At 43.3% G+C, this 14,831-nt stretch overlaps 1 protein-coding gene across 2 annotated transcripts; it reads left to right on the top strand.

Moving 5' to 3' along the window:
* Nucleotides 1-419: 419 nt before the first annotated feature.
* On the top strand, nt 420-14,774 carry ZNF615 (zinc finger protein 615). 2 transcript variants are annotated; one of them, XM_015539248.2, is made up of 5 exons: nt 420-545; nt 5,880-6,087; nt 8,014-8,140; nt 8,645-8,737; nt 12,158-14,774. In XM_015539248.2, the coding sequence occupies exons 2-5, from the start codon at nt 6,073-6,075 to the stop codon at nt 14,116-14,118; spliced, it is 2,196 nt and encodes a 731-aa protein (XP_015394734.1). In that variant the 5' UTR covers nt 420-545; nt 5,880-6,072; the 3' UTR covers nt 14,119-14,774. The 2 variants fall into 2 exon arrangements, with proteins under 2 accessions (XP_015394734.1, XP_015394730.1); XM_015539244.2 differs by having other exon boundaries at nt 420-592.
* The last annotated feature ends 57 nt before the right edge of the window (nt 14,775-14,831 follow it).

Genomic DNA, 14,831 nt, shown 5'->3' with positions numbered 1-14,831 from the left:
AACTGGCGCGTTCCAGCGGTTTTCTTTCCTAATCAGTGACCGTCATCCCTGTGCCCTCAGAGCTTCTGCGAACGTTGTTCTCCGTCCAAAAGTCGCTTCAAACCCATTTCTGCTGGAAACTCCCCCGAGGAGGCTTCTGTGAGTTCTGTGCTGTACAAATACCTCCACTTCCTGTTAACAGGACCACGCCAACCGAGCCGTGTCCTAATTTTAATTTTCCAGTCCGCTCGCTGAAAGGGATTTTCCCCGCACCGTTTTTTGCCTGGCGTAAGCTCCAGCTTTGCGCCTCCCACCTGTGCGTTTCTGCCCGGACTGACGGGCCCTTTCACTTTCCCAGCCGCCCCTGCCGGCGGGCGCGGAATCGGGCTCTTGGCGCCCCGTAGGGCCGAGATCCAAGATGGCTGCCCCCACGGGGCATGGCCAGGGTGCGGCCATGTTGCCGCAGCGGCAGAGCCGGGGTCCAGTTGTCTTTTCTCCAGAAATGCTTCAGACCCTTGTCGGCCGCAGCCCCGCGGCGCTGAGGGACGCGGACGAAGTTCAGCGAAGTAAGTTCAGGTGCCGGTCGGTCGCAGTGGCGTGTGGCGAGAATCAGGTGCGTTCGCGGACTGTGGCCGGGGAGGGTTCGTCAGCGTCTGCCTGGGGTGGGTGGAATTCTTGCGGGAGGAGACCGTGGGTGGGTGTTCTTCCGTGTTGGGGTGTGCGCTTGCGGTGCCCGTGGTCTCGGTCAGGAGGTGCTCTCGTAGCTCGTGGGTAAAGATTTCTCGGGAACAGCGACCGGGTGCAGAGGGCACATTTGGGGGCCGTTTACTCGCTGGGGCTCAGAGATTGCGAGCGGGAGGGTGGTGGCGGTCAGCTGCAAGTGGAGCGGGTTTTGTTCGGGGCTCAGAGACGAGCTGGTTCGGGGCTCACGGGTCGGGGTCCGTGGAGCTCACGCGGGGGCCGCCGGGTGCGTCGGGGGTACGGGTGGGAGCGTGGGCTGCGCCTGGAGGCGGGGGGCTTGGCCGCGGCGTGCGGAGCTCGGGCCTGGGCTGCCGCCAACGACAGCGGGTGTGCGTCCCCGCTTCTGCCCTTTCGCCCCGGGTCCTTTTTCAGCTCCGGTTTTTTGGCAGCCGGCGCCACTTCGTACCCTCGGACTCCCAGGAATGAAAGTTTTTGCCGAGATGAACGAGCCAGCCTATCTAATAGCAGTTTTATGTTGAAGTTGCCGCCTTTTCTCTTTTGTCCTCCGAGATCCCTTGCACATTCCTCTTGGATGTTTCTTTTCAGATTCTGACCCAAGTAAAATCTCTTACCAGACTGTACGTTCTTATCACACTGTACGTTCCGTTCACAAGGGATAATCCTTGTCAACATTTTAGTAGATTTCAATTTGAGGCTTTTAGATTATGTGCTTAATATTCATAATTCAGATAAGTTGTGTAAATGGTACTATGATTTTCTCCTTGGCCTTATTTCATATAATAAACACAGATTGTTTTTAACGTGTGAACCGGTGATATTGTGAGTGGATTCGTATTAAGCATTTGCCTATGTATAATCTATATAGAGATAAAATGTTTGAGATGTTTAGGTATCATTTGGGGGACAGTTTATGATTATGCATTTATACCCTTGGATTTGTTCCCCAGCCTTTCGTTTCCAATATAAACTTTATTTTTACTGCAGTTGTAAGCGTGTTATTACTTTCTGACTCCCTTTTCCTTATCATTTTCTGTAATGTAAAAGATCAATTAACTGTAAATATTTATTTGGTACTTGGCCACCCTACTAAATTCTAATTACAGTATCTTTCTCTCCACCCAACATTTTAGTGTGGAACATTTTCACACATACATACTGAAAGAATTTTAAAGTAACCATTCATATACCTACCACCTAGATTTTACCATTAACTTCGGACTAGACTAGCTCTACCAGTTAGTTACCTGAGCCTCTATCCATCTTCTTTTCATGAATCAGCCTTCTTGTTGGTTTTGGTGCATTTTATTTTATTTTTTTTAATGTTTATCTATTTTTGAGAGAGAGACAGAGCACTAGTGGGGGAGGGGCAGAGAGAGAGGGAGACACAGAAACGGAAGCAGGCTCCAGGCTCTGAGCTGTCAGCACAGAGCCCGACGAGGGGCTTGAACTCACCGACCGTGAGATCATGACCTGAGCGGAAGTCGGCCGCTTAACCGACTGAGCCACCCAGGCGCCCCTTAATCTGATTTTTCAATTCCATTGTGTGATGGGTGTGACCTGTGTCTCTTAACCACTTGGCAAAAAGAGAAGTTAAACTCTCTCCCTCAGGGTTGTTTTGAAGATAAGTGTAGTAAAATACCTAAAATTGTGGTCTGTGATGGCAGGAGCCTAGTGTATTTGAGTAAAAAGGCTGATAATTTCCCCATATTTATGGTTTTGTGCTGTGTAAAATTTGTATGTGTAACTCATTTTCTCTCTCCCTACCTCCTTCCTTACTTCTCTCTCTTTTTTAAAGTAAAGTTGTGAACTTACATTAATGATCTAGCAACAGCAATTTAAATGTAGAATGCCAATAATTTTCTGACTTAAAACATAAGTGCTCTTATGAAAAAATATAATGAGGAGCTAAAAATGACCTCTCAAATATTACACTGTTGTCAGTATTTCTTTTCAGAAGTTCTTAGAAGTGGATTTTTCGGTTACTGGTGATACTTTTATTGCCTAAGTGAATGTTAGGTGTGGTTGGGTGGCTAAGTCGATTGAGCAGCCACATCTGACTCTGCGTTAAGCCCGAGTCAGGCTTTTGCTGCGTGTGGAGCCTGCTTAAGATTCTCTCTCTCTCCCTTTTCCCCTCTTCTCTGCTCGGGCTTTCTCTCTAAGAATAAATAAATAAATAAATAAATAAATAAATAAATAGGTAACTAAATAAATTTAAAAATGTTAAATTATCCCCATGAAATGTCCTGCTCTTTAATACTGACCTTGACCTGTGTATGCTTTAAAATGGTCTAGATTTTTTTTTTTTTTTTAATTTTTAGAGAGAGTGTGAGTGGGGGAACAGGGCAGAGGGGGAAAGAGAGAGAGAGAGAGAGAGAGAGAGCGAGACATTGAGAGAGGGAATCCTAAGCAGGCTCCATGCTCAGCACAGAGCCTGACACAGGGCGTGATCCTAAGACGCTGGGATCATGACGTGGGCCGAAATCAAGAGTCAAGACGCCCAACCAACTGAGCCACTGAGGCGCCCCTAGAATTAAAAAAAAATTTTTTTTTTAAGTTTACTTATTTATTTTGAGAGAGGAGAGCAAGCAAGTGGGGTAGGGGCAGAAAGAGTAGGCAAGAGAATTCCAAGCAGGCTCTGCACTGTCAGCACAGAGCCCTACTCCGGGCTTGAACTCACCAACCTCAAGATCATGACTTGAGCTGAGATCGAGGGTCAGTCGCTTAACCAACTGAGCCACCTAGGAGCCCCTAGAATTTTTCTATTTAAATGTTGTAGCCAGCCACCTGACTAAAGATGTACACAGACGTGTTAGGTGAATACTGATGATTTGCCTCTTTCTATATTCAAAAGTCATCTTTGATTATTTTTTCAAAGTGTGTGGTACTGGGTAATGTTTTCAGATGTAAATTCTCAACTCCACCTTTGTAGATAGAGTGTGAAAGCCTGAGAGAATGGTCAACAAGGGGATCTGGCTGTATTCCCACAAAACTATTTACAAAAACAGGTGGTCTAGGCCCTGTGTTACTGACCCTTGATTTAGATGATTATGTGGCTTTTGTGTTCTCATTTGGAGTTGGGCAAGTAGAGCCCATGAACCGAATCTGGGCCTGTGCCTGTTTTTGTTAATAAAGTCTTATGGGAACTCAGCCACACCTATTTTTTTTTTTTTTTAATATGACTGCTTTTGAGCTATAGTAGTATAGTTGAGTAGTTGCTACAGAAGCCATGTGCATTATATTTTTTTCCCTTTTAAAATGTAGTTATGTATGTTTAAAAATATATATATTAGTTTTATTCACACTAGAGATTGCAAAATAACATACAGTTTGTATTTGTCGAAGTATTATGGTAATTAGTACTTTTATATTCTTCTCTGTCTATACAGAGATTTTATTTTATTTTTTAAAATTTTTTTTTTCAACGTTTATTTATTTTTGGGACAGAGAGAGACAGAGCATGAACGGGGGAGGGACAGAGAGAGAGGGAGACACAGAATCGGAAACAGGCTCCAGGCCCTGAGCCATCAGCCCAGAGCCTGACGCGGGGCTCGAACTCACGGACCGTGAGATCGTGACCTGGCTGAAGTCGGACGCTTAACCGACTGCGCCACCCAGGCGCCCCTATACAGAGATTTTAGAACAGTTTTTCATTCACCACTTCTATGTTATATGCTGCCATGGAATACTTTATTTTTTACTTTATTTATTTTATTTTATCATTAATATTTTTTAATGTTTATTTTTGAAAGAGAGAGAGAGAGAGAGAGAGAGATACAGAGTGTGAACGGGGGAGGGGCATACAGAGAGAGAGGGAGACACAGAATCCTAAGCACTCCAGGCTCTGAGCTGTCAACACAGAACCCGACGTGGGGCCCGAACCCCTGAAACTCGAGATCATGCCCTTGGCCAAAGTCTGACACTTAACTGACTGAGCCACCCAGGTGCCCCTGTCATGGAATATCTTAACTCTTCATGTTTTTAAAACCTTCTGAGAGATGATCATTATTATGTTTCCAGTTGGTACTGACTGACTTCAACTCTTATTTACCAGTTTTATTTCTCTTGACTCCTTGCTCCTCTGCTTGCATTGGAAGATCCTTTCCTTTTGCTTGAAGAACCTTATTTGCTGTAACACAGGTCTTCTGATGAAGAATACTGTGTGCTTTCGCCTGAAAATTCAGTTCTATTTCCAAAGAATGTTTTTGCCAACTATCCTATACAGGTTTATACTTCTAATACTCTACAGAGTATGAAGAACTGAATGGCAATGAGAAATTATGAAGACAATGTGTTATTATTTGCTTATTAGCATGATGTTCTCAAAATCAAAGTGTATGTCCCCTAGGATGTAAAAAGACTTTTGCAGAGGTAGATGAACACGCATGATTTAAGAGAAAAATGTGTGTCTCTTACTGTCTGTGTGTCCTCTTTCCTAAAAATGATGTGCCTGAGGAGGCCCCTGCCACTTGGCCCAGAGCACTTAATAAAAAGACCGATTTTTTTTTTTAATTTTTAAATTTTAGTTAACACACTGTGCAATATTGGTTTCAAGGAGTAGAATTCAGTGATTCATCACTTGCATACCACAGCCAGTGGGGGGCGCCTGTGTGGCTCAGTTGGTTAAACATACAACACCCAGTGCTCATCCCAAGTGCCCTCCTTAGCACCCAGCACCCATCTAGCCCATCCCCCACCCACCTCCCTCCATCACTCCTCAGTTTCTTCTCTATCGTGAAGAGTCTCTTTGTTATGCCCAGAATTCGTGATCCCCAAAGACCGCCAGGGAGCCGAGTCCGATGCAAAAGCAAAAGAGCCTTTATTCGAGCTAGCTCGAGCTCAATCCCCTACCTGCAGCGACACAGCGGTGAGATACCAGGGAGAGAGAGCGAGTTTCAAAAGCACAAAGGTTTTATTGGGGTCTAGGGGCAGTTGGTGAGGTAATGGCTGTGGCCTCAGCCGATTGGCTGGGGAAGGGTCGTGGCCTTGGCCGATTGGCTAGGGAAGGGTGGGAGTCCTGTTACTCAAGGGGAGGAGGCGCGGTTGTCCGGCATAGGCCCGCCCCTTCATCTTGTGGTTTTTTTCCCTCTCTTTTCAAAAAGACAGATCTTTGGGGGCCTTGGTTTAAGGTGAATGCATAGCGACAGTGACAATATTTGGGCCTAAAGAGATTGTGCCGCTCAGAGTAATTTGCTTTTCAGCCTGTAGGTGCTGGCTCCCCAGGGACAAGAGGAATCCAGGGAAAAAGGAGAAGATTCCAAGACTTAGGCGTCAGCATTTCTGGGGAAACCTTTGACTGGAGACTGAGATTTTTGAACAGAAATTTAGAGCTGATCCAGAAGAGCTAAAGACAGAGCATCCCGGTTAGCAGCCATTTCCCAAAATCAGAAGAAGATGATCCAGGCCCAGGTGACTTTTGGTTTCTTTTATTCTTTCCTCCCCCTCCCCCAATGGATTTGTAGAGGCCTGTAGAAAAAAAAAAAAATCAGTGCAATTAAACAAAAAAGTTTGAATTGAGAATAGCAGGATCTGGAGAAATCTGGGCCAAGTAGGATCAGGAACATATTTTTCATAGGATTCATACTTTGTGGCTCTTGTTGGAATATATGTGATTGTGCAAGACCCTGCAGGTCACGATACCTGTCAATGTTGCACATATCTCTGACAGCCATCATGAGAGAATCTTGGTAAGTTACATGGCAGGCATTAGTTACTGTGATGTTTCTACTGCCAACACTTCTGATACCAAACATGTGAATTTTTTCATACCAACGACCAGTTCCTCAACTCTCTAGACACCACTGTGTACAATCTGATTCAATCTTGACGCTAACTACCTGGAGTTACTGTCGTACTCCACAAGTTTATAGGGCTCAGTCCCACAAGACTGACCTCATTACAGATGCCAAGCATTAGGTGCCCAGGGTACCCATACTTCTGACTTGGCTACAAATAGGCAGTTCCCACAATCCCTTCCTTGGGTTCGAGAATTCACTCCAATGGCTCACGTAACTCAGGAAAACACTTTACTTCACATTTACCAGTTTATTATAAAGGCTACAAGATGGGAACAACCAAATGAAAGAGAAGCATAGGGCAAGGAATGGGAGAAGGGGCGAGGACCTTCCATGCCATCTCCAAGCAAGCCACCCTCCCAGCACCTTGATGTGTTAACCAACATGGAAACACCCCAGCCCTGTAGTTTAGTGTTTTTTATGGAAGTTTCATTATGTAGAGGCGATTGATGAAATCACTGGCCATTTAGTGATTATCTCAATCTCCAGTTCCTCTCCCCTCCCTACCCTGGGGTAGGGCTGACACTTCCAGCCCTCTAATCAATAGCTTGGTTCTCATAGCAACCAGCCACATCCTTAGGGTATCTAGGGGCCCACCAGAGTTACCTCGTTAATATAAATTCGGGTATGGTTGAAAGGGGCTTGTTACAAATAACACAAGGTGTCCCTCCCACCGCAAGCCCTTCTAAAGGCTTTAGGAGCTTTGTGCTAGGAACTGGAGATGAATACCAAATATATACCTCTTATTATATCACAGTATCACAGGCATCGACTGTGAGGAGAAAACAGACTAGTTCCTTGAGGGAATGTTAATGTTTCATGACACATAGGTTTGAAGTTCACATAGGTCTTTGGTCGTTCTTCATAGATCTGTTGTGGTGAGTAAAGGCCTTAACTGCCCTTGCTTCTCATAAATGTAAAAACGTGGTTCCTGCAGCTGTTTCTTCATTGTTTCTATTGGAGAGTTAACTCTGCCTAATGATATGCACACATACATATATATATTTGTCTATGTACATCTATGTGTCTATAAGTATATTTGTAGTTTTTTTTATAAATTTGCTTGATCATTGATCTCTTTGCTTTACACATGTATTATACGGTTCCTTTATTTTGTTTAGTATATTAACCACTGAAATTAGTATGGGTTTTCTGGTGATTCTAGCATATCTGCAGTCTTCATCACTGATTTTGGTATTGGTTCACATGCTCGTGGTGAGCTTAGAAATCTGTGTTATTCATCTACGTACTTCCATATTGGCAAATAGATGCTCAAATTTATACAGATGTTCTTACACCAGCAAGAGGATTTAATGGTACATATTACAGAAACTTTCTCTGATTTTCAACTTTGTTTGATGAGGAGAAGACTGCACAGTAACATAATATTTTACAAGATTTCTTATTCTATCACCACGTATTAAAGAACAAAAACCACCAACTTCCTTTATGGTGAAATGAACAGAATAGTTTCCCTTATCCATTTTTTACATATCACTGAAAGAACATCATTTCATTAAATGTAACTGTGTTATAACAGGAATCCCTGACATTTGAGGACGTGGCCGTGGGCTTCTCCCGGGAGGAGTGGCGGCTCCTGGCCCCCGCCCAGAAGGACCTGTACCGGGACGTGATGCTGGAGAACTACAGGAACTTGGTGTCCGTGGGTGAGGACGACTCCTCTGTGTCTCTCACAGGGTGCTCTGCCAGTGGTTTTTTTCTTTCTCAGCTACTTAACTCTTTAGTACTCTGACATGATAGATTCTCGCATCCTTTTCTTCTCTCAGACAAGAGGATATAATGTCCCCTCTCTTGAGAGAAAAGCCTTGATGTTTACAGATGTGAAACATTGTTTATTCCCTAAAATGTAACATTATGCCCTCCTGATATACCCCAGGCCACGGAGTCGTCTTCTTCTTCTTCTTCTTTTTTTTTTTTTTTGGGTTATTTATTTATTTTGAGAGAGAGAGAAAGTGTGAGTCAGGGAGGGGCAGAGAGAAGGGAGAGAGAGAGAGAGTCCCAAGCAGGCTCCGCACTGCTGGCGCAGAGCCCAACATGGTGCTTGACCCCGCGAACCACGAGATCGTGACCCGAGCCACAGTCGGACGCTGAACCAACTGAGCCACCCCGGTGCCCCAACCACTGAGTCCTCTATCGTTTCTCACGAACAGGGTATCTCGCCAGCAAACCAGATGCACTCTCCAAGTTGGAAGGAGGAGAACTTTGGACAACAGAAGATGAGATCGACAGTCGAATCTGCCCAGGTGAGTGAGAAGTTGGCAGGGTGGGGGGTGGCTGCAGAAGCAGTACCCTGGTCAGACAGAGAAGGCGTCACAGCTGTGACAGCCCCTCCCCACATCTGTTTTCCTCTATGGGAACTCTTCTTCTCTGTTGAAATTTCGAGGAAAATATATCCCTTTTTTTCTTTTGAGATCTGATCCCTGTTCCCTGTTTGCTTTATATACTTCTTGTTTTTGTTTGTTTTGCATAGTCATCTTCTTCCTCGGACTTTCTAATCTTCATCCACTGTGACAGTGTCTCTCCTGCTGTGAAATTCCACTTTCCAGGCCTTTCTGGAAAAAAACAACTTTGACTTCCCCACTTTTTTCTCACTACTATGCCTGCTTACCAGGAAATAATGATTTCCTTCCATAACTTCTGACTATTCCTTTGATACTTGGTCTCCATGGTAACCTAGCTTTTGCTGTGCATTTATGTCGTTTTTTGTCCCCACCCCCACCCCGGGAACCCCTGAAGTTCTCCATACTTTTGTTTTCGTTTTCTTCTCAGTTCTCCTCACTCTTAAGTTTCCTCCATTCCCGTGAGTCAACCTCTTTCTCTTTTCTTAAGATGTCCAATTGACTTCTCTCTCAATATTGTCTAATGCATGCTTTCATCCTGTATATTTTACCCTTCTTCATGGCAGCCAGCCGTAACTTCCCATTCTGTGTGTGAGCACAGGAATCATCTTCTCTTCATCCTTTTTTTAAAATGCAGGTTCTTGAGGTGCCTGGGTGGCTCAGTCGGTTGAGCATCCAACTCTTGGTTTCGGCTCAGGTCGTGATCTCGCGGCTCAAACCACAGAGCATCGGGTTCTGTGCTAGCAGCACAGAGCCTGCTTGGGATTCTCTGTCTCCCTCTGTCTCTGCCTCTCCCTTGCTTGTGCTGTCTCTGTCTTTCTCAAAAAATAAATAAATAAACTTAAAAAAAAATAAAATTTAGGTTCTCTTTGAGTTCAACACAACTACACATTTTAAATTGTCCCCATCCTGGCATTACCTTGAATGTTTTCTGCTTGCTGAGCTCTCAGAGGTTATTTAATTAACAAGAAAATATCTTTTTTAACATGCCACATGATTGCCAGACCAAACTAGGTCATAAGTTATGTCTGCTTCAAATGATTTCCTTCATGGTTTTGTTAATTCAGATTTTCCTTTAATTATTAGATGTTATCACTGCATTTATTTTCCTAAAGCTTTTGTTTTCACATGATTTTTTAAAAATTTTTATTATTTATTTTTGAGAGAGAGAGAGAGACAGAGCACGAGCAGGGGAGGGTTAGAGAGAAAGATGCAGAATCCGAAGTAGGCTCCAGGCTCTGAAGCACTCCCTGACATTATTGTTGTTGTTGTTGTTGTTGTTGTTGTTGTTGTTGTTATTATTGTAATTCAGTCACACCCTGATACTGGATGTACCCATGTATTATTACTTTTCAATTTGTAAAGTGATGGCAAAATGGGGCACCTGGGTGGTTCTGTAGATTGAGCGTCCAACTTCGGCTCAGGTCATGATCTCACAGTTCATGAGTTGGAGCCCCACGTAGGGCTCTGTGCTGATAGTTCGGAGCCTGGAGCCTGCTTTGGATTCTGTGCCTCCCTCTCTCTCTGCCCCTCCGCCACCCACTCTCTCTGTCTCTCTGTCTCTCTGTCTCTCTCTCAAAAATGAATAAATGTTAAAATAAATAAATAAATAATAAAAATAAATTTAAAGTGATAGCAAATGGAATTTCTACTAATTTTTCAAGAACTTGAGTCTGATTTTTTTTTATTCAAGTATAATTAACATACAGTGTTATATTAGTTTCAGGTGTACAATTCAACAATCTAGGGGTGCCTGTGTGGCTCACTCGGTTAAGCATCCGGCTCTTGATCTTGGCTCAGGTCATGATCTCATGGTTCATGAGTTTGAGCCCTCCAGTAACACAAAGCCTGCTTGGGATTCTGTCTCTCCCTCTCTCTATCCCTTCCCTTCCCTCATGTGCTCACTCTCTCTCAAAATAAATCAACTTTTAAAAAAATCTCACATTTTAAGATGTGATTTCACATTTTAAGATAACATCTTCACATTTAGCATGCATGTTTCACAATGCATGCTAGATTTTCCCCTCATTCTGGACTTCAGTAATATTCCTTATTTTAGTGAGAGACATTTTGTCCAGCAGCCCAAGCCACACAATTCCTGAAGTGATCCTTGAGTCCTCGCTTTCATTAACCTCTTCCCACTTCTCCCGTTGAGCCCATCAGTGAACCTTATCTTTTCTTTAAATATATCTTGATTTCCTCTACCTCTTACTTCTCCACTGCTTCTTTAACTGTGCTTCACAAACTGCAATGCCTTCTTAATCCTTTGCTTCAGTTGTCTGTACCTAGAATAAAATCAGGATGTTTTACAGATTTAACTCAATGCTGATGCTATCTACCTGGAAAGAATGTCAGATCCTATAAGCTAAAGGTTCAGTCCCACAAGTCTGTCCCTACTTCAGATGTCAGTTGCAAGTCCAGATTGTTACCTATGCTTCTGTCCATCTGGCTATAAATTGTAGATGCCCATGTCCCCCTCTTTGGGTTCAATTAATTTGCTAGAGTAGCTCACAGAACTCAGAGAAACACTTGTGTTTGCCAGCTTAATAAAGGATTTATAAAGGATACAGATGAACAGCCAGATGAAGAGGTACATAGGGCAAAGTATGAAGGATTTCTGAATGCAGGAGCTTCTGTCTCCATGGAACTGGGGTGCACCACCCTCCTGGCACACGGATGTCTTTACCAACCCAGAAGCTGATCAGATCTTATTTAAGAGTTTCTATAGAGCTTTTTTAAAAAAAATGTTTACTTATTTTGAAAGAAAAAGAATGAGCAGGGGAGGGGGAGAGAGAAAGAGAGAATCCCAAGCAGGCTCCGTGCTGTCAGCACAGAGCCTGACATGGGGCTCAATATCACAAACCGTGAGATCATGATTTGAGCCAAAGTCGAGTCAAGAGCTTAACTGACTGAGCCACCCAGGTGCCCCGAGAGTTTCTGTACAGCTGTAATCTCTAGTTCCTCCTGCCTTTCCCTTTCTTGGTGGGTGGGGCTGAAAGTTCCAACCTTATAATCGCTTGGTCTTTCTGGGTACCAGCCCCATTTCGTGGTTGTGTAGGAACCCTATGCTAAATCGCCTCATTAGCATAAACTCAGTTGTGATTGAAAGGGCTTGTTATGAATAACAAAAGAAACTCCCCTTAGGACATTTAGAAGCTCTGTACCAAGAACTGTGGATAGAGACCAAATGTATTTCTTATTATACCACCTGTAGGATTGTCACTTAAAATAACTACTTCACATGAAGGCCTTTTTAAAACAGTTTTATTCCAAACTAAGATTATGAGAGATGACAGAGTGATTCATTGTTCTCTTCTCTCCTAGAAATCAGGAAAGTTGATGATCCCCTGCAGTGTCAGTTACAAAATCGAAGCATTCAGAAGAGTGTGGAACAATGCTGTGAACATAATACATTTGCAAGCATTTTTAACCAGAGTGAAAGTGATTTTCTGTTGAAACAAAATTATGATATGTTTGATTTACGTGAAAAACCTTTAAAATCAAATTCAAGTTTGGAAAGCCAGAGTATAAGCTGTAATTTGGAGAACTCTGCTGAGTTTCATGAAGATGGGAAATCCCTTCTTTACGGTAACCACGAACAATTTTATAGTGTAAATAAATTTCCTGTAGGTGTAAAACCCATTAATAATAATTCCCAGGTCATGAAACAACAGAGAACTCAAAATACGCAGAAAGCCCATGTATGCAGTGAATGTGGGAAAGCCTTTGTCAAGGTGTCTCAGCTCACTGATCATCAGAGAGTTCATACTAGAGAGAAACCTCATGGATGCGGTATGTGTAGGAAAGCATTCTCCAGAAAATCCAGGCTAATTGAACATCAGAGAATTCATACAGGACTGAAACATTATGAATGCACTGAATGTGACAAAACATTTCCTAAGAAATCACAATTCAACATACACCAGAAAACTCATATGGGACAGAAGCCTTATACATGTAATGAATGCGGGAAGGCGTTCATCAAGAAATGTCGGCTCGTTTATCATCAGCGAACTCATACAGGAGAGAAGCCCCATGAATGCAGTCTATGTGAGAAAGCCTTCTCTACAAAGTTTAGTCTCACTACGCATCAGAAAACTCATACAGGAGAGAAACCATATATATGCAACGAATGTGGAAAAGGCTTCATTGAGAAGAGGCGTCTTGTTGCACATCATCGAACTCATACTGGCGAGAAACCTTTTATATGCGATGAATGTGGGAGAGGTTTCACCCTGAAGAACAGTCTTCTCACACATCAGCAAACTCATACAGAAGAGAAATTGTATACATGCAGTGAATGTGGAAAAGGCTTCTCAATGAAGCACTGTCTCATCGTACATCAGCGAACTCATACAGGAGAGAAACCCTACACATGCAGTGAGTGTGGAAAAGGCTTCACCTTGAAGAGTCCGCTCATCAGACATCAGCGAACACATACGGGAGAGAAACCCTATGTGTGTGGTGTATGTGGAAAAGGCTTCACCATGAAGAGTGATCTCATTGTACATCAGCGAACTCATACTGCAGAGAAACCCTACATATGCAGTGATTGCGGGAAAGGCTTCACCGTGAAGAGCCGCCTGATTGTACACCGGCGAACTCATACGGGCGAGAAACCCTATGTATGCAGTGAATGTGGGAAAGGCTTTCCAGCAAAGATACGGCTGGTCGGACATCAGCGAACTCACACGGGAGAGAAGCCCTATATATGCAGTGAATGTGGAAAAGGCTTCACAGAGAAGAGTCATCTCAACGTGCACAGGCGCACTCATACAGGAGAGAAACCCTATATATGCAATGAGTGTGGCAAAGGCTTAACTGGGAAAAGCATGCTCGTTGCACATTTGCGAACCCATACCGGGGAAAAACCGTATATATGCAGTGAGTGTGGAAAGGGCTTCACCATGAAGAGTACTCTAGGTATACATCAGCAGACTCATACCGGAGAGAAGCCATACAAATGCAACGAATGTGATAAAGCCTTCCGGAAGAAGACCTGCCTCGTACAACATCAGAGATTTCACACGGGAAAAACCTCCTTTGCATGTACCGAATGTGGAAAATTTTCTTTGCGCAAAAATGATCTCATCACCCATCAGAGAATTCACACAGGAGAGAAACCATTTGAATGCAGGGAATGTGGGAAAGCCTTCACGACCAAGTCAGGGCTCAATGTTCATCAAAGAAAACATACCGGAGAGAGGCCCTATGGATGCAGTGATTGTGGGAAAACTTTTGCCCACTTGTCAATCCTTGTTAAACACAAGAGAATTCACAGATAGTCACTTTGGGAAAACCTGTTGCCAGTTGTAGGCCCTCAAGATAATATTTTGCAATGAAGAATGAATGCAAAGAATGGTATTATCTTTAGTGATCAGTTGTGTCACATTTTATGTTGACAAAAAACTTACAAAACTGCTTGCGCAGTCAGCCTTGATGAAAATATCTTAGGACGTTATACATCTAAAAAGTGTTGACTAAGATAGATTCTATGAATGTGACAGACTAGGAAAGCCTTCGGTGGGAAGAAGACCTATCACGTGATCATCACAGATCATGAACGACTAGGAAAGCCTTTGCCCAGAAGTTAAGACCTCAGTAGATGTTAATTCACACTAGAGAAGTACTTTCCTATGGTAATAAATATAGTCCGGTCTTGAAGTAACGTATTTGCCAGGAAATCCACACAGAAATAACTTAGGAACACGTTCAATGTGGTGGACTTTAGCCAAATACCAGACAACTTAAGGAAAGAGGCCTTGGGGAAATGATGCATGAGAGCGTTCTGTCATATGTGTAACATAACAGACAATACACCTCTCAGACATTGAGAACAGGATACCTTCAGCCATATGTCTGACTGCCTTGTCATTGATGTTATCAATTTTAAATCGTGGCAGTTACTCTTATCATGTATTAAATTTTAATATGTACAACGCAGGAGTGTTCTATGCGTGTTCTCTGCCTGTTTCATTATATAATTAACCCTTGAGTT

This window comes from Panthera tigris, chromosome E2 (assembly GCF_018350195.1).
Source record: "Panthera tigris isolate Pti1 chromosome E2, P.tigris_Pti1_mat1.1, whole genome shotgun sequence".
Taxonomy (NCBI): domain Eukaryota; kingdom Metazoa; phylum Chordata; class Mammalia; order Carnivora; family Felidae; genus Panthera; species Panthera tigris.
Note: the sequence above shows the minus strand (reverse complement) of the source record. Positions and strands in the feature narration are given on the sequence as shown.

Bases quoted from the DNA above. Each gene is read 5' to 3' on its own strand.
- ZNF615 (XM_015539248.2), top strand. The intron at 8,141-8,644 runs GTGAGGACGACT...TCTCACGAACAG, and splicing joins CAGGAACTTGGTGTCCGTGG to GGTATCTCGCCAGCAAACCA. The intron at 8,738-12,157 runs GTGAGTGAGAAG...CTTCTCTCCTAG, and splicing joins CGACAGTCGAATCTGCCCAG to AAATCAGGAAAGTTGATGAT.